The sequence below is a fragment of the Battus philenor genome, unplaced genomic scaffold (genome assembly GCF_028537555.1).
Source record: "Battus philenor isolate CCGP_79_NKW_IND1 unplaced genomic scaffold, ilBatPhil1.0.hap1 SCAF_22, whole genome shotgun sequence".
Classification (NCBI taxonomy): Eukaryota; Metazoa; Arthropoda; class Insecta; order Lepidoptera; family Papilionidae; genus Battus; species Battus philenor.
Window position 1 is genome coordinate 11,644,307 of NW_027181685.1, and position 18,924 is coordinate 11,663,230.

The 18,924-nt window shown below is 34.7% G+C and overlaps 1 protein-coding gene across 1 annotated transcript in view; it reads right to left on the reverse strand.

The window, feature by feature from the left end:
- Nucleotides 1-18,924, reverse strand: part of LOC137923725 (protein Fe65 homolog) — a 61,596-nt gene that overhangs the window by 14,390 nt on the left and 28,282 nt on the right. The window contains exons 3-4 of the mRNA XM_068766980.1: nt 17,380-17,521; nt 627-665 (exon numbers count right to left, since the gene is read on the reverse strand). Coding sequence (XP_068623081.1) covers nt 627-665; nt 17,380-17,521 — 181 coding nt within the window. The remainder of the gene's footprint in view (nt 1-626; nt 666-17,379; nt 17,522-18,924) is intronic.

The window sequence follows — 18,924 nt, forward strand, 5'->3', positions numbered from 1 at the left end:
TATATTTATAGATCATTTAAAAAGTGATTTATTTAGAAATATAATATCTTTCAGAACAATTAGTTTTACGGTGGTGGTTGCTGTGTTATCACTAAACGAACAGTGCGAGTACCGAGATTTACGATCTTGAGTCGCGGGTTCGATTCCAAGATTACAATCTTATGTAATTCACAATTTTTGCATTAATCATATAGCATTGCCCCTGATGGGCATTCCAAACTGCGATCGCCAACCCGCTTTTGGGACTGAAAGGTCTTCGTGTAGCAAACTCGAGCTGTTAGTCGCGGCGTGGGCAGGCCCACTAGGAAGTTGATGGAAGTGAGCAGCGCAGGACCATTCATTATGGTGATATGTTTGAAGGAGGCAGGGAGGGAAGGATAATGACACGATGATTACTGAAGCTACCAGAAAGAATTAAACTGTAATTGTTGCGCCTCGCTACTGTTGGATCTTAACATTTTATTCTCGCATCTCTCTAAGTCATGTGACAGTGTTAAATAAAGCATTCCGTAGTGGAAAAGATTTGTTTTTACTTACTTTACTTCCCTACTCCTAGTGTATATCAAAACTGACACATAATTCATGTAATATAAGAATTGTTATCACATTATGATATATATACTCACTTTGCATTCGATACGGGAGAAGACGCATCGTCTTCAACTCTGTAACAAAGAAATACCAATATTATATAATATTAAATATCAATTGGAGAAGAATTCAAAGGGTGAGCAGTCTGGTTGATTATGATTATCACCGATACATTTGAAGCTGGCAACTAAGTCAACAACGCGAGGCGTCAATCCAAAATACTGTACCTAGGCCCTCTCTCTACAACGTGACTGACTTCCACGATGAATTCTTAGAACGCTGAGAAGTTAGGTCTCAGAAGTTTTGATTTTCATTTCAACACGGCGAGCTATAATTCACCACCGCCATACGCGTGCAGCGAGCGCTTTTTTGTAAATCGCTCGAATGTTCAATTATTTAGAAAAATCGTGGTAAATCGAATGCTACTTCTTTTCTACGAAACTTTCTTTATGTTATACTTAAATATATTCAGTATGATTATAAAAAAAACGCCACAGCTAAAGTGTAATATACAAATTGCTCGAAAAATAATATTAAAAGAGCGGAGACATCTAAATTTTAGGTTCTAAAATAATTTTGAGCAAGAGACCCCATTTATAAAATGAACTGATACCTCAGACAACAATAGCCAATTTTTTTTCTTGTTTATACAAAATATCAACCTAAACTGCGGTTAGTTAAATGAATAAACTTGACATCATTTTACTATCAAAATTTAACTGAATAAATAGGAGACATAATCGAAATTATAAGAATCTTTCATTAATTGCTTAAGTTTTAGTCTGTTAAATATATATATATATATATATATATATATATATATATATATATATATATATATATGACTACCCAGTCTTTTATATTAAATATTAAGGCTTAGTCCTAACGGAGGTCAAAGACGTGTCAGACATGAATGGTCAGTTAAGAGTTCAATTGCGAGGTTGTACCATGTAACTTATGGGTTAAAAGTCCAATAAAAACAAATTGTAAATCGCGTCAGACAATGTGATACGAGGGATTTAAAACCATTCCAAAATAATACGGTTTATCTTTATCTGCAATGACATTGAGGATTTCAAATAAAAAAATTACTACATTTGTTTTTCAACTCAATTTTACTTAGTCTATCCTTACAACTACAGCATAAATCTACAGAACGCTTATATTTGTAACTTAAAAATATTGGTGTTAAAAGCAAGGATATGCAACATGCCTTCTCGAAGACGGTCCACCATTGAGCTGAACACGTGTCCGGCCCAAATGTTTACGGAGCACGGGGAATACTATAAATACCTGTATAGGTTTTAGTTCAAAAGGAATTCCTCCTGCATCTGTGATCTAGCTGTGGACTAGACCATGGTGCAAGCAATTAATTGCTGTCCCGTGTATAGAGGGTTAGAGTGGCTTGTGAAAAGGAAACGAACAAGAGCATCGCGTGCGGCAGCATCGCTTCACTTTTGAAGGAAGAGAGCCGCCACACTTTCTTGCGGTTTTGTCACAAGGTAATAAGTGATGTAATATAATTAATTTTGTTAAAACCGTGTAAGAGGACACTGTAATATATTTTGTGAAGAAATTATAAAATAACAAAATTATAAAATGGAAATAATTGGCGAGGTATGGGAAGAGATGCGTGAATGTAATGTAAATAATGCTATGAGAATGAGAGAAAATTTAAAGGAAGGTTTATATCCCTGTCCCAAAAACACGGAGAAACGAGAGATCCCTAGTCACGTGGGCAATTATAAAAAAAAATATTCCGTCTCAGTGCGAAAATCGCATTTGTGTGAAGGAGACAGCATCTCTCACTCTGAGCTTTGGCAAATTCAGTCAGTCAATAAGCCATGGAGGGAACGTATAATTTTCTTTCAGAAATGCGCAGACCTGGTGCCGATAAAAATACCCGATATAGCCCAGCGGACTGGCAAGTTGAACTGGCAGGGAGCAAGCTGCATGGCGTGCAGAACTGTTGAACTATACAGCCATAGGGTTTTGTACTAAGTAAGAAAAGGACTAATATATAACTACTTCCGCTACATGGCAGTAGTAGCTATATACCCGCTACATAGTCCTTTTCTTACTTAGGATGGACTTCCGCAAAGTAACGCCTGAATCTATTAGATATTTTGTACTGACGTCCACTCGCAAAGGTGGACCAGACGAGCGATGCTGACATTTCCACTGAAGATTTGAAATACAATATTGTGTTCATATAAGTTCAAGGCATTTAGTAATTTTTTAAATCTATATTACCATACTTAGAACGTAAATTTATATGGGGCGTACGCAATTAAATATTAAAAAATTGTGATATTAATAAAGAAATTTCCTTTATTTACATAAAAGCCACGTAAAAATGTCAAACATGGTCAAGGAAAATGTTTCAACTTATATTACTGCAACAAAGTTAAGTTCCCGAAGACACGCATGCAAATGATACGGTCATTTTAAAATTCAAGATGGCGCCCTGATTCCGTACGCGTCATGCAAATGGCGGCCATTAAAATGCTCGTACTTCAGGTGATTCGAACGCCGCCGTCGTCTTGTGTGCAAGCTTTACTGCTCCATGCATTTTAAAAGGTTAAATAATTCAAATGTTTTAGTAATTTGTCAGAGAAATCTAGTTTTAAATGTATCTGAAACTATTTACTTCAGTTTATAAAAAAGATCTTTAAAAATTTGAAAATTGTAATTAATATTTACTTAAACTATATCTTCGAGAAGGCAAAGGATCTCAAATCGTGCTATACAGGATGATAAGAAATAGATACAAAACCTCATATGGCTACAAAAAGTTTTAAATCTTCTACATATTTCCATCACCATGTGTAGAGTGATCACTTTAACAGGCCTATAACTTCTGGCAGGTACAGAGAGTATTTTTGGATAATGTACCATTACAATACATTCACATATACACTATCAATTACCCTGTATAACCTGATAAGTTAGTAAAAGTGGAAGTTCTAGGTTATTTTAAAATAAACTCTACTTTAGAGATTAGTTTGAAACAGTTCTTCTTTCTTGTTTCTTGAATAGGAAGCGCAAACAACTCGCCAGGACTCGTTAGATTAGAGTGCCCCGGTGAACAAAGACGTTTGTTTCTCCGGGTAGATCTATTTACCGGGTTGTAGAATACGAGGTCATTGACCTCACACCGACTGTTCTTAGGTGCAAAATACTATTGATTAACTAAAAGATAGTGTAATTTATAGTAACTTTATTTAGGGGGACCGGAAATTAATGTCACTTTAGGTTAAATACACACGATATTTTTAACAAGTTTAGTTATTATCTACAATATGTTCACCTTCGTTATTAACAACCTTTTGCCACCTAGTACATAAATTTTCAATTCCGGAGCAGTAAAAATTAATCGGTTTTTAGACATATTTGAGGCTTCGTAAGTGAAGATTTTTATTCCTTTATTATTTTACCAATGACGTACAGATGTAATTTTAATTTTTTTTGAACAAAAATGCGTATATGGGTTTGTAAAATATATTTTCTTTTATATGAATACATAAAATAGTTTTGCTATAGACCTAAGCTTAGCTAGTAAAGCACACTTTTGAGCTATAATAGCACTTCTATAACTCTGCTATAGCTAAAAAAGCATTTTCGATCAACCAAAAACATTTATTAGGATTAAATTAATTTATTCAATCGTCAACTTTTCTTCTCTCAATTTATTATGATTGTGTAGAAGAAGCAAGAAGAAATTCCATAACAGCGCTATAATAAATTGAAGGATGTAAATATTATAATAAATATTATTTAATAATATACATTTACATATTAAGGAAATGAATATCCAAGATATCTTGTGGAACTTCTCTTGTTGAATAATACACTCGAAATGATGATTCGGACCGGCGTCGCAGTGGAGTCTATATGAGACGTCAGCGCGCTTTTATTTCAACTGTAAATTCGCGTACAGTTTATTGTGTGGTCCAAATGACGAAGCGCAGCGGAAACGATGTCGTTTTTGTACAAAATATATTTACAATACGTGTAATGAACTATGTAATTTTGGACTACATTCATCTTGAACAAGTGATGTTAATTGTGCCCGTTTTAACCGGAGTGAGTTATGTTTTGTAAGCAAATATTTCGTATATTTCTTTCTCTATTTTACATGTCTTAATGTATTTAGTATAGACAGTAACTTATGCAAACTGCTTGCTCGTATCTTTGTCTTTTTTTTCAGACACTACTGGACGCAGTTGCTTGGCAAGTTTTCCAATAAGACCAGTTGAAAGCGGCCTGCATCCGAAACCTTCCGATTACCTTAAAAAGTATTTAATGGAATCAGGCGTTACCATGCGGAAGTCCATCCTAAGTAAGAAAAGGACTAATATTTAGCCACTTCCGCACATGCAGTAGCAGTCCTGCAAAAAAGTAGGCAAACAATGCGAATCACACAACTGCCACCGCCAAACCACTCAACACGTGCTTCACCCCTCCACGGGGCATCCTCAGGAGTCATGTTACACCGATTAGTGCCAATGCTCACTCTGCATGTGCGGAAGTGGCTAAATATTGATCCTTTTCTTACTTACCTTAAAAAGGTTGTCTATCCACGTTGTATGCTCCAAATCCTTAAGTCCCCAGCTATCTGTTCTACCTGGTATGTGGCCTGGTCACTGCCACTTCGACCTACCCACCCGCCGGGTTACATCGGTTATTTTTATTTCAACGTTTCTTCACACAATCTTTTCTTTCGCTTTGAACTATGTCATCAGTTCACTGTTTATGTGGTTTTCTAACATTATTTTACCAGATATTAATCATTGGTTTTCTCTAAACAGGTGGTAGGCTCATTTTGACGTTAATTAGAAATTTAATTCCTCTCCTATGCTGCATTAATAATTTTGTATTGATCATATTACGGCTTTTTTATTAATTTAATTTGAGTCGCTAACTTTTATGTTTAAAATGTATTTTTATTCTGTTTACTGAAAGCAGACAGTTGGGACAGGGATTGCCGTTCTTTGATGCGAATCTTTCTTCTCCCTGCTGCGTGTCACGACAACGTTTTATCATCATTTACAATTTTTCTTATGGATAAATACAGTTAAAATTTATGTACTTAAACAATATAATTTGAGACTTTTAAACAAGTATAGATTAATTTCTATATTATTTTATGTTAAGTCGCTACCCAAGCGCTACAGACTGTTAAATGGCTTGAGGTTTAAGACGATGTGCCGGGCTAATACATCAAAAGATTCTACAGTAGATTTTTCTGGAGGAGGACCGGTAAGAAAAAAGAAAATAGTGAGTAGATCCAGCTTACTGTTTTATTATTAAACCGTACTAATTATTTAATTAATATTTCGAGTCCTGAGTGTGAGACATTTCAATACCGAATAGCAAGTAAATAGCACAGGGGAGACTAACCTGCGGCTCGCGAGGCATTTGCGACTTGTAAAAAGATTTTTTGTGGCTCTCACGATAGTTTCCATTGAACCGTTGTTATTATAATTTAAAAAAATATTGTTTTGAATGCCAAACACCGATCAGTATTAATCAGGGTTTAAAAGAATATCTGACGCGAATTGTCCATAATTATTTCCCAAATTTTAACACTAATCATTACAAATACTTTCTAGGTACCTATTTCAACCATAGCTTGTCAAATGACCTAAGTTTTAAGAAAGAAATAAAAATTAAATCGCTTATAATTAAATTATTGACTATTTCTTTTAAAAACGCCAAAAAGTAGGATTTTTGATCCATTGCTCATTGCATTATTTAGATTTTCAATGCAAAAATACAAAATGGTTCATTCCGGTCGTATGTATAGTTTTGTAAGAGTTATCAAGAGATGTAAAATGTATGTGTTCAATTTATAATTGTAAAGTAAACAAATTTTGTACATTTATTTATATTGTCACCATCATTTACTCTAGAACGTCCACGGTTGGACATGGGCCCAAGGATTTCATATAGGACTGGTTGCAAGCGGTCTTCATCCGCCGTTTTCCAAGGATTTTAACAAGTTCTTCTGTTCTTCGTATGTGAACATTCTACTCTACGTTTGCCGGCCTGTGGTTTACACTTTAGAACCTTAAGGTTCCAGCGGCCATCTGTTCTGCCCTCTGTGTGGCCTGCTTAATGTCACTTTAACTTACTAATGTTCTGGGCTATGTCTGCTACTTGTGTATATGTTGTCAATAAATATAATTTTGTATATTTTTATTACCTTTTTTGCGTAACCTTTTTTATGTTTATAAATGCTTCGAAAAATCACCAATTTAATGATAAATGAATCGGACTGTGAAAAAGCTTAATTACCTCTGAAACAGCTCTCTCTTTTTCTCAAGGTATTTAAAATTGAGATGACAACAGTGAACGACAGCCGTTACTATGACAAAAACCGGAGACCAACATGTTTTTAATTTTAACACAATTAGACTAGACAAGTGACATTTAATAACCATTAACGTTTCAAGGTGACAGCGATAGGTCGTTATTAAAATAAATGTCGATGTATAATAAAGAGTTTGAATTTTATTTATAACTTGCTGATCTGACAGGCGTTGTTCTTTCTTATCTATGAATAATAAATTTGAAACTACACTTTAAAAAAATAAGATTTAAGCAATCAGAACGCTTTGTTCAGCGGACATAACCCGGCGTATGAAAAGTCACGCGTCAAACTCCCAGTGGGAACGACCGATCCTCATCGCATTGTGCTTCAGAAATTCGCTGAGGCGGTTCTATTAGTTGCAAATTTTTTGAAATGAAATAAAAACCTAAAACACAGAAGAAATCGAAAACAACGGGAAAAATTAGATTCGGACAAAAACCGAATATAAATACAAGAAAACCGGAGCAAAACACAAAAAACTAATAGTAAAATAACTGAAAAATTATTAACCCTATTATATTTATATATACCTATTATATTTAACCAATTATATTATCTTTTTTTTTATAAAAGAAAAAAAAACAATTATATTATGAAATCTTTGCAACTCAACGGGTTGAGAAGGCCTGATAAAAAACGAACACGGCGCAAGAAATCCCCCGAGTTTTTTTTTCCAACTTGCTCTGATGCCCAAAAATTGCAGATTACCCTGGTGCAAGGCCCCCGAGATTGAATCTTCACTTTGGCTGCCACCGCCTACAACCTCGTGAAAACCTCTGCCCCTCATTTATCCACCTTTTTTCTTACTGCACCTATATACCCGTTTATCAGATACAAGAGCGCTCGAGAGAGACGAACTTCGACTGTGAGTTTACTATTCTCTGGTTGACACTACTAATGCTCTAACACACTCTAGAAAGCGTTAGTCCTGAAAGAAAATGCGAATCGGAACATCCTCAACAACTCTTCTCTTTTATGTAACCAGGTGTAGGCGTCTCCGGTCGTTTACCAGCCGACAATGCTGTCGAAAGCGACTTAAAGTTGATGAATTATACTATGGTGAAGCTTAATTCGATTCTAGCTTTAATCGAAACAGGTCCTTCTGGTATTATTCTCTCCACGTATGTGTACTTACGATACAAGTGATACAAGGCCATTGTGGCTATGTAAACGTCTCATAACAGATAATTTTAAATAAGAAAGGACCAATATCTAGCCACTTCCGCACATGCAGTGGTTGTCGTGCATGAAAGTGCACCGCCCGCCAGCCCGCTCGTAAATGCGCATGCGACAGACAATGCCAACTACACAACCGCCACCGTAAATTCACCCAACACGTGTTTCACCCCTCCACGGGGCATCTTCAGGAGTCGTTACACCGATTAGTGCTAAACACTATTATATTAACACTATGATAATTTTAAACAGTAACAAACATTACAAAGATTATACAATAACAAATTACGTACACGTTAATTACAAAATCGTTAAACGGCGAATGATTGAATAGAAATAAAATAGTAACTCAATACGTCGCTCTTAAAAGCTCGCTAACGAGCGCTTTAGCTGAGCCTGCAAAGCTTTCGAGTGGGCTTTGAATCTGGGACGCGTGCTAGAGTCGCCGCTTTACTGCGACGCCGCGCGAAATCGGGTGAAAGAGCTAGTTTTAAAAATACACTCGTCGCTAACGACCGCTGGTGTGAATGTTCTTTTAGCTAAACTTTACTTAAAGAGAATTATTAAAAGATCAATGGAGAGAAAATGTATGTTATAACATATTATATATATGTACCAAAACTGGGGGTCCATCGCTTGATGCGAAAGATTCTTGAGTGGCTACCACGATATGTAAACGCGACGTGGGTCAACGGTCACTGGATGGAAGCGGCTCAAGACCGATCATTAAGGCATCTAGGGAGGCTATGCTTTTTAGGCTTTGCATTGGTCGTATATTGGCTGACGTAAATTAAAGAAAATTTGTACTAAAATGAACAACCTCCTTAAGTTAGTCGGAAGACACTGGATGCAGGCTGCTTTAAACCGGCCCTATTGGAGATCCCTGAGGGAGTCAGTCCAGCAGAAAATGCCTTACGACAGAAATGATGACCATGACTAAAAATAACATAGATTTTTAAATTATACTTCCAAAAAATATTTATTAAATTAACAAACAAATAGAAACATTTTCAAATTATTTTATATTGACTCATGTTTTATATATACAGTATAGTTGTGTATATTAACACTTTGTTTTATTTTTGAAATATCAAAAGAGATTCAGTTTTTGTTTTTAAAGTAAGAAAATTTCTCTACGAACTGACATAAAAATTGATTTGTTATATGTGTATTTGCTTAAAAGAGTAAATTTAGCTCATATAAAGCAAAAACCTTTATAGATTTTACATATATGTCCAATCAGTATAAAGTAATCAAACTGAGAAGACTAGAAAGCGATTTACACCGAAACATTTTAGTTTATTTAGTTTGTCAATAGATGGCGCTAGTTGTATTTTAAAACGTGCTATCGTTTAGTCGCGTCGTGTAACACAAGTACCGTCGGCTCGGTTCTTCCAGTACGACATAGTTAAGGAAGTCGCTGGACTTTAAGGGCATTTTTGAAACGCTGTATTCACGTGATGTGATATACAGCTCCATAAACGATGTAAAAATAGAATAGCCATTAAAAGATTAGATATATATTCATTTATATAATAATTTTTAATGGTTATGAAAGCGTGAGCTCATAAAATTTTATACGCTAAATTCGAATAAGTGTGTTGTGTTTAATTTAATATAAAATGATGAAAGGTGGTAATCTTGCTCTGGACTAGATTTATGCTTTTTTTTTTGATAGCCTTTTGGAATTATTAGTTTATTTTGTCTGTTCCATAGATGGCGCTCAATCACTAAAAACAAAAATGTATAAATTACGAACATTTACTTATTGAATGAACAAAAAAATTATATTCGTACTAACCTTATATATATATATATATACATATATGTGTGTGTGTGTGTGTGTGTAATACCATGTACAAATATTAGAACATTGTTATCAATGTCTCGGCGTTTCGAAAGGGGCTTAGCAAAGCGGATTATAAATAATTAATATTTGTTTGTTTTTCTGTGTGTACACGAGGCGGTTGCAAACAAATTAAATGAAACAGTAACATAACATAAATCTTTGCTGTAACAAAATTTATATGCACTGCCATCGCACCTATATTAGTAGCTGTAAACGTTGATAAAGCAAAACTACATTGTGGACTCGCTTCTATACCAAACAATGTAGTCTGTAAGGAAGCCCGCAATGTATACGTTATCTCATAAAGTCGCGTCGGTTCCTGAAGCAACCCGGTGCGGATCTTCGCCCAGGGAATGCAATAACTCACGTTCCGCATACACCGTGGTATCGGTTGGTTCAAGTCACAAGAGGAGCGGGCGAGACTTCAATAAATAAAACTATATTTAAAACTTGGCATAGAAATCAGTTATTACATGAAATTTTTTCATAATAAATTCTTAATTAATTAATAAATTAAATAACTTTATTCATGTAGGCATGCATTTACGTGCGCTTTTGAATCATTAATTATTTTAACATAAGTTATAAAATACTATCGACTGAATGCTGATTTGCTGACAGCCGGCCAGAGTCTGAACAGTTGCTCACAAAAATAAAATTAAATAAATTTTATGTGTACATTATAACTTCAATTATGTAAATGAGTTAACAAACCAAATACCACGCATTTCGAACAACTAAAAACAGTTGAATTGTATAATAAGACTTATTTAGTGATATAATTTTAATTTTAGATTTAAAAGTGCGAAACCTAAGGTGTATCTTGTGGAACTTTCTTATGTATGCGTACACCCAGATCCATGAAAGATTTCTTAATTTTTACATGACGAAATTTAGTAGTGACGTTTATTCTAATAAGTTATATCTTATAAAAATATTCCATTAATTAAAAATTGATCAATGTACTGAGTTAATTTTCTACTATCGCTCTGGATCAATACTTAAATTTAGTTATAGGTATAAAAGCTTTAAAGAGTTGAGTGTATGGCCGCGTTTGTCGGTACAAATCTTTTAAGACTACAGCTATTTCCAATCACACTGTATAAAGAATCATTCTAAAATATATTACATTAGTTTGCTTTTTTATTTTGGAATGCAGAGGTCAATAACTTTTTACAATGCAAAGTTTGCAGGGGGACAGACAGATAGTAAAATTTTGAATTCGAATATTTTTAGAAACCTAATATTTCAAAAATCACCGATTTTCGGATAGGGTGTACTATACATTAACCAGCAGTAAATGAATTGAGATATACATTAGTTCCTTTAAAGCCTTTTCACCTATAACCAATTACCATATATACTCACAGATATAGATTGGCAATATACATTAATTAATATAATGTTGTATAAAAGACAAACTCGCTGCTCACTCGTGTCTTGTACAGCACGTAAAGCATTATGTTCGTCGTCGAATGTTGTACTCTTGTACGCCGCTACGGTCCGGTAGGGCCATTAAACTCGCGTTTGCGACTCGTTCGCTTGATGTCGCTAGTTGTACCGTGTTTATCGGAATGATATTGGTTTCCTCAGTAGTGCAGTTAACGGCATAAAACATTTTTCCCGTAGAAACGTGTAAGATATCAGAACATAAGAAGGAAACAAACTTTACCAATTGATGAGTTGTATATATAAATTGCAAAATTATGTAATCTATTTATATATACAAAAATTAATGTATGTCTGTCTATACTCGATGAATAAAAAAAACATAATGGCCGAGAAAATTTAGTAAATTTTTATAGCTGTAATATGTGAATTTAATATAAAATTGACAACCAAATGTGTAGAAAAACATTTATGGCTTGACAATTTTTCTTGATGCAAAAATTAAAAAAAATTGAGGAAATTACTAAAATTAAAACGTTTTTTACCAAAACAGAGAAAATTAGATCACTTGTCCTTTAGTGTAACATAAAGCGTTACAATGAAATTATAAACACACTATTAATGTCTACATACAAAAGGATTTACATATGTTTGAACCAAATAATTACTTACTCTGAAATTCGTCGGTCAAATGCCTGACTTTACATAAGTCTCTTGTATTTTAGTAGAACACTTCCTAACGACACTTCATTATTGTCAACACTCGACAAGTCTAAGTATAAGTGTAGACAATTTGTAAAAGATGAAAATAAATACATTTTGCTGAGGAAATGATGGCATCTGCCAACAGTTTAGGTATCCCTTATTTCATCAGCGTTTCAATGGTAGAGCATCTACCATAGGGCATAAGTCTACTTCATTAGATAGATTTCACATATGACCGGGATATATCTATGTATATCCCATATAGATCTACTAAAATAAATTTATATGTTCTTTTGTATAGGAGCTTTGCAGCTATGGGTAATTATATATATACAAAATAATAAAGAAGTTTAATCGCACGTTTTCACTTGTCTATAACAGGTTATAAATAAGTAAATTAAATTGATAAACGTTGCTGAAAAAATTGAAGGTTCGACAGGTTCTTTCAGAATCCAAGGTAGCTGTAAAGAATCTATGTTGAGATTCCTACAGGGAGTTATAGGCTATACCCGCTCAGCGATATGGTTGGATTATATCTTAACGCCAGATAGATACATTAAAATTTATTTTAATAATTATCGAGTGTATCAATATATCAATTTATTATTTTAAAACAATCCTAAAAAACTATTGTTAAATGGAAATAATATTTATAATTTATGAAGTATCTTTAATCGTTTTATGACATGAAATGTTAATAATAATCAAATTGTTCGTTAGGTATATATAAAAAAATAATAAATGATAGTTATTCGACAGCGCGTTTCGTGGCCCGAAACGGAAGCGCTGCAACCTCGATCAATGCATTACGACTGCGCAGTATACAGGTCGTTGCCCCCCCGACGCAATATACACTGCATCCCAACGCCCAGATCTTCGGCGCTTCGAGGACCTATTGTCTGACATGATGGACCTCAAGATTGGCTAGAATACTTGAGAGGACAATGGCTCTGCCTTCTTCACAAATTTATCTCACAACATGCCTTACACAAAGAAAGACTTATATGAGAAATTAAGAAACGAATTTATACCTTACTCTAGGTTGCATAAAATTAGTAATTTATAAGCAATTATTTTGTTTTGTCTATGCAATAAATATATATGTTGGTTGCAGGATTTCAACTTGTCTTATTAGAAATGTATAGGGGAGGCCTGTGTCTAAATATACAATATCGAACTCAATATAAATGAGCCTTTGGACACTGGTGTGAAAAATGAGAATGGTTAGTTAGTTGTTTAAATGGTTGGTGAATTGGTTGTTGGCTCATAAAATGTATGATAATGATACTCCAACTACTGTATGGGGAAATGATCATCAAAAAATACAGAGATTTTTGAGAGTTCTTTGAAGATCAGTACGCGTTTCGAACTCCCTTTTTTCCTCTTTCAAGTTTTACAGTACCCAGCGATTAGTATTATTTATACTTTAGAAAGAGACAATCGGCTAATTTCGGCTTCGTAGAGCGATATCTCTTTCGCACGAAATACGACTGACAAAATGACACATAGGTAGTACTGTACTGTACTGTTTCTATAGAAGTAATTGCTGTTAACCTTGCGGCTTTTACAGCTTCATCGGTATGAGTTCACGGAACGGAGGGGTCCGTGAACTTTAAAACTTAACAAGTTTGGGTGTCGTAACTCGTATCAGGGACGGTGGTGAGACTTATGGAGAGCGACGAAGATGATGCTCAGGAACACAGGAACAACCTAGGAACAACCTGGTCGGCCCCTCGAAGACACAGTCGGTCGCGGTCGTGCTGGCCGGTAGAACGCACGGTTAGTGCGCGTGTATGATCGATGTTGCTGAAGTGTGATGCATGAAGAGTTGTGTAATAACGGCAGCGTGGACCACTCGGCAATCTAAGGTAGGATACTGATCCTATCTCGGATCGCCCACGCTGTTCGCGGCGGCGACGCCGGAAGGCCGGCGCCGTTTCTTTTTCGGACGGTGAGATCATAGGTAGTGTTAGACAGTTATTGCTCTACGAAGCCGAAATTAGCTGGTTGTCTCTTCCCAAAGGTCGATGTGCAATCTTTATGTCCGGGTACTGTATTATAAATTATTTAAACTGCTTTTGTTTGTAATAATAAGTTACCTTATATAAATGTTTTAGTAGTTAAGTACGAGGTCTAGCTTACAAGGTAGTCCGAGGATTTTAACTTGGATTATATCCCAAAAAAATACCTTTATAAAAGCTAAAATAAGAACAAATATACCATGTTTAAATATAGCATATGTTTAATTCACCGGTCTATTCCGTTCGCTCGAAATAGCTTTTCCAGCTTAACTCCGGCTGTTTTACGTCGGAAACTAATAACAAACGTTCCAGACTTTATCTATATGAACTGCGGTCTGATTTGTAGCTATATAGCATGCTATACGGTTATTTAAAGATAATTATGCAATAAATAGCATTCAGGTGTTGCAATATAAATATGGTTAATATGCATTTTTAGCAGGATACCGTAGTTGTAAATATATCTTACGATTGATTGATAGATTTGATAAGCGCACATTTTATGTTAATTATACAGCGTGATTGGGAATAGGTGTAAAACATTTAATAATTATTACGGTTAATAATTTATAATAAAATAGCAAGGTTATAAATTAAAGTTAATTATATATAGGTAAGAAAATTACACAACTGTGAGAGTTCTCCTTCTGTGTTTGTCACTAATTGGTGTAACATAACTCCTGAAGATGCCCCGTGGAGGGATGAAACACGTGTTGAGTGGTTTAACGGTGGCAGTTATGTAATTCGCATTGTTTATCGCATACGCATTTATCAGCGGGCTGGGGGGCGGTGCACTCTGTTGCACAACTTCAACTGCATGTGCGGAAGTGGCTAAATATTGGTCCTTTTCTTACTTAGGATGGACTTCCGCAAGGTAACGCCTGATTAATTAAATAGAAATAGGTGTAAAAAGCTTAAAAGCTTTTGCTGACAAATGAGCAATAAATTCATTTATTTAGAGCATTTACATATGAAAAAATAAATGGATAACGGGTGGTTTAATTTCTAAACGATTTTATCGTAATTATGAGCTTTTTACAAATATTAACAAGATTAACACGCTGTTTAGTTGCTGACTGTACAAGCTAGATTTTTTTTCGTTTCACCCTTTTTTATTTAGGAACAGGGATTTTATTTTCCTCTATTAAGTTTTTCACTTTCCTATTTTTATTCCCATTCTCTTCTTTCATAGATGGTCTGTGTTTCTATTGTTTTATTCAACATTTTTTTTTCTTTCTCTTCTAATGTATTCATCATCATTCATCCACCGTCAATCACTGCCGTTAGGTCTGTTTTATAGTATATCACAGGCTTTATTTTAATTTTTTAATTTACACATATGTGTATCACAGTCTGTTTAAAATCACAGTTACGATACAAGCTAGCTATTAGTTTATCAAAGTCAATAGGAGTAGGGACGAATGGGAAATCTATTTCCAATCGAATCGCTTCCGGAACGAGATAGTCTCTGGCGTCAAGAGACATGCTCTCTATCCGGTACACTGTTCTGTCAATGAAATCGACATTTAGATACCGTAAAAATGTTTTATAAATAAAACCTTTTTTAAAAAAAGATTTTGTAAAGGTTAAATGCACATCTTTCTTTATGCTCCATAGATTTGGCGCAACATCTCTGTGTTTTATTATAATAAATACAAAAATAAATTATCTTAAATAAAATGTCGTTAAAAATTAGTGACAATAAAGCTTTGAAATAGATTGATCATAATACAGAAAGAATTCTTCGCAATGTTTTTTTCTTCGTTTATTTATTTAATCTATATTCCACAGACATTAACGTCTGTGCCTTTATTTTTACAAATACATTTAATATTTTCGTATGTTTTTACTCGCGTCTCCATGTCACGGTGTTTATAAAGTAAATTGAAGTCTACATTTGTTATGGGTTCTACTCAAAACAGGCAACGGAATCTTTCGTAGATATCAATTGAAGTATTTCTTTATAGGTGAGTTCAAAACGGTTCTACTTTATATAAAATTAGGCTCTTATAGTTTTCTTTTCATGACTATATGAAAGGGTAGTCACTGTAAAAAGATAACATCTTACATTTTTATTTTATTTTCTGTCATGAAAAAATGCCGTTGGATCATTGGCTTTTACAACCGCATCGGGTGGGTTCAAGGTGACATGGAGCTAAAGACTGGTAACCATGATACTGTTTAGAATCACTATATATAAGAAATCTACCAGAAATTTTGATTATGGACCAGCAGGCAGGTTGGATTAATCCGGTTCTAATCGATCCTATTGGAAATCTATGACGAGATATATGTCCAGTAGATATAGATAGCTTGCGAGCAAAAGACAAGAAACGTATATATCTTCGCAAAAGATATCATCAGTCTCTAGCTCGCGTGCGTTTCAATTATATCTCTATATCCTTATATTTCAGACTAAATTCTCTCAAATTCGTGATGAGTTACGCCTCGTTCAATTTACACGTAAAAAAGAGTGACTGATAGCTATTGCATGTTTGTATTAAAGTGTAAACTATGGATTTTTGGAACGACAATCTCACATGCGCCAGAGTTAATAAAACGTTTAATAGGAATATTTTACACGTTTTATTCCACCTTACTGTGTTCTAACTCTAAGCTAAAAGAGCCGAAGATATAAAGGATATATTTTTAGTGTTAGCTGCCTTATTATCTCTCTGATGATTTATAGATATAAAAGAATAAGTAAGATAAGAACTAATATACCGAGTCATCGGTGGACGGACTCCTGAGGATGCCCCGTGGAGGGGTGAAACACGTGCTGAGTGAATTAACGGTGGTAGTTGTGTAATTCGCATTGTTTACCGCACGCGCATTTATCAGCGGGCTGGCGGGCGGTGCACTTTATTGCACGACTACTGCTACATAGCGAATGTAGCTATATATTAGTCCTTTTCTTACTTAGGATGGACTTGCGCAAATAACGCCTGAATCTATTAGATATATAAAAGAATGACTTAAAAAGATATATGTAACTCTTTTCTTGTCTGGGATAGATTCTGCCCATCTCTAATGTCCATCAGAAAACGTGACAGGGCATAAATAATGATGATGAATCAAGTATATATACAAGAAGCCTTACTATGGTTTTTGCCTTTTTATGGTTTTCCTTACTATGGTTGTCTGTAAGAGATTGCCTTGTGTGATAAGACCGCCCATTGTACTTTTCTGTATATTATTGTATCTGTATATTATGTATCTTATCGTGTACAATAAAGAATATTAAATAAATAAATATATAAAAGAAGCCTTACCTTCTGTTGTCAAGGTAGCTATCGTAGACGTCTGACATGTTTTTGTCGTCATGCATATCGAAGAGGTCGCTATAGATGGCGGACTCGAGGCGCGCTGGATCCAAATGATAGTTTGGGTTCTCGTAGGAAAGAAGACCATTCTCTGCAACAAACAGATCATTACGTTAAATTCAAATAACATGTAACCTCGATAACAACAAATTGTTTATTATCATAATGTCAGCCGATAGACGACCCATTTTTTTATGGCCCCCGCTATTGGAGGCCTCTCGTACCCCTAATTAGTTGGGATCAGGGTCTTTGTTTACAAATAAGTTTTTCAGATTTTTCATCTTTATCTTCACTCACTGTCATACCTTCAATTTCTTTTATTCTTACCTTATTTCCATCACAATATCTTTCATTTTGTTCGTTCATTCCTTCTTGCTTTCATCGCCTTCCTTCCATCATCTTATTACTCTTAGGTGGCTAGGTACATTTTTTATTATTATTATTATTCTTTTATTATTTACATATTCTATTTTTTTATCACAGTTTTCTTTGAGTTGTGCTTTCTTAATACATTACTACACTTTTCTTATTCTATTTTTTCCTATTATTAATTGACTTGTTAAGACGACCCATTACAAAACATAGGTCTCCACGAAAATATAAATAATAAATGTAAATAGTGTAGAACTCTGGAAGGAAGACGAAGTCAGGCGATGTGTGGAAAAGAATAAGATGAGCAGTGGTAGCCCAGTGAGGTCTATGACTTTCGATCATAGATCGCGGGTTCGATTTGAATACAGTCATATATAATTCACACTTTGTGCATTAATTATATAGGATTGCATACATAAATACAGCCCTGATCAACCTTGTGCTAAAAATATAGTTTTAAAACTATACTTATGATAATTAATCTAATGTATATACAATAGTAATTGTATTAGTCCAGAGGTAGGGGAGTGAGACTTGCGATCAATGGTCACGGATTTGATTCCCGGGACACAATTATACATAATTCACACATGAGCATTAATTATATACGCTTGCCAAAGCTCACAAATAAGTTTGCAGAGGATGGGCAGCAGCGTCCTCTGCTTATCGTAATACAGCACTGCGATCGCCAACCAGCATGCCAAGCTAGGATTATGGTATATATCCTCATAGACACTTTGCAGGTCTGTACTTGTTCACTCGTGATAGGGGGTTGAATGAGTCTTAAAAACGGAGACAGAAAAAAAAAAAAGAAATATCGCCACGATGAATGGTCTAGCGAGGCCGCATCTAGCAACTATGACATCGGTCTACCTAGCGATGGTCGTTCTCAGCGTCTACCGACACGTGGTCGCCACTTGACAACCTTAGAATAGGCACGGAGGAAACCATAGCCTCCCTGATAAAAGAAAAATTGACAAAATATGACTTCCTCTCTTACTGTAGAGAAATAATTAAAAAAGCAACTCAAAAAAACCAATGCTAAATAATATTAATAAAAATGTAAATAAACAATAAGTAATAACGGTAACAACTTTTATTAGTAAATTGTAAATAAATAGA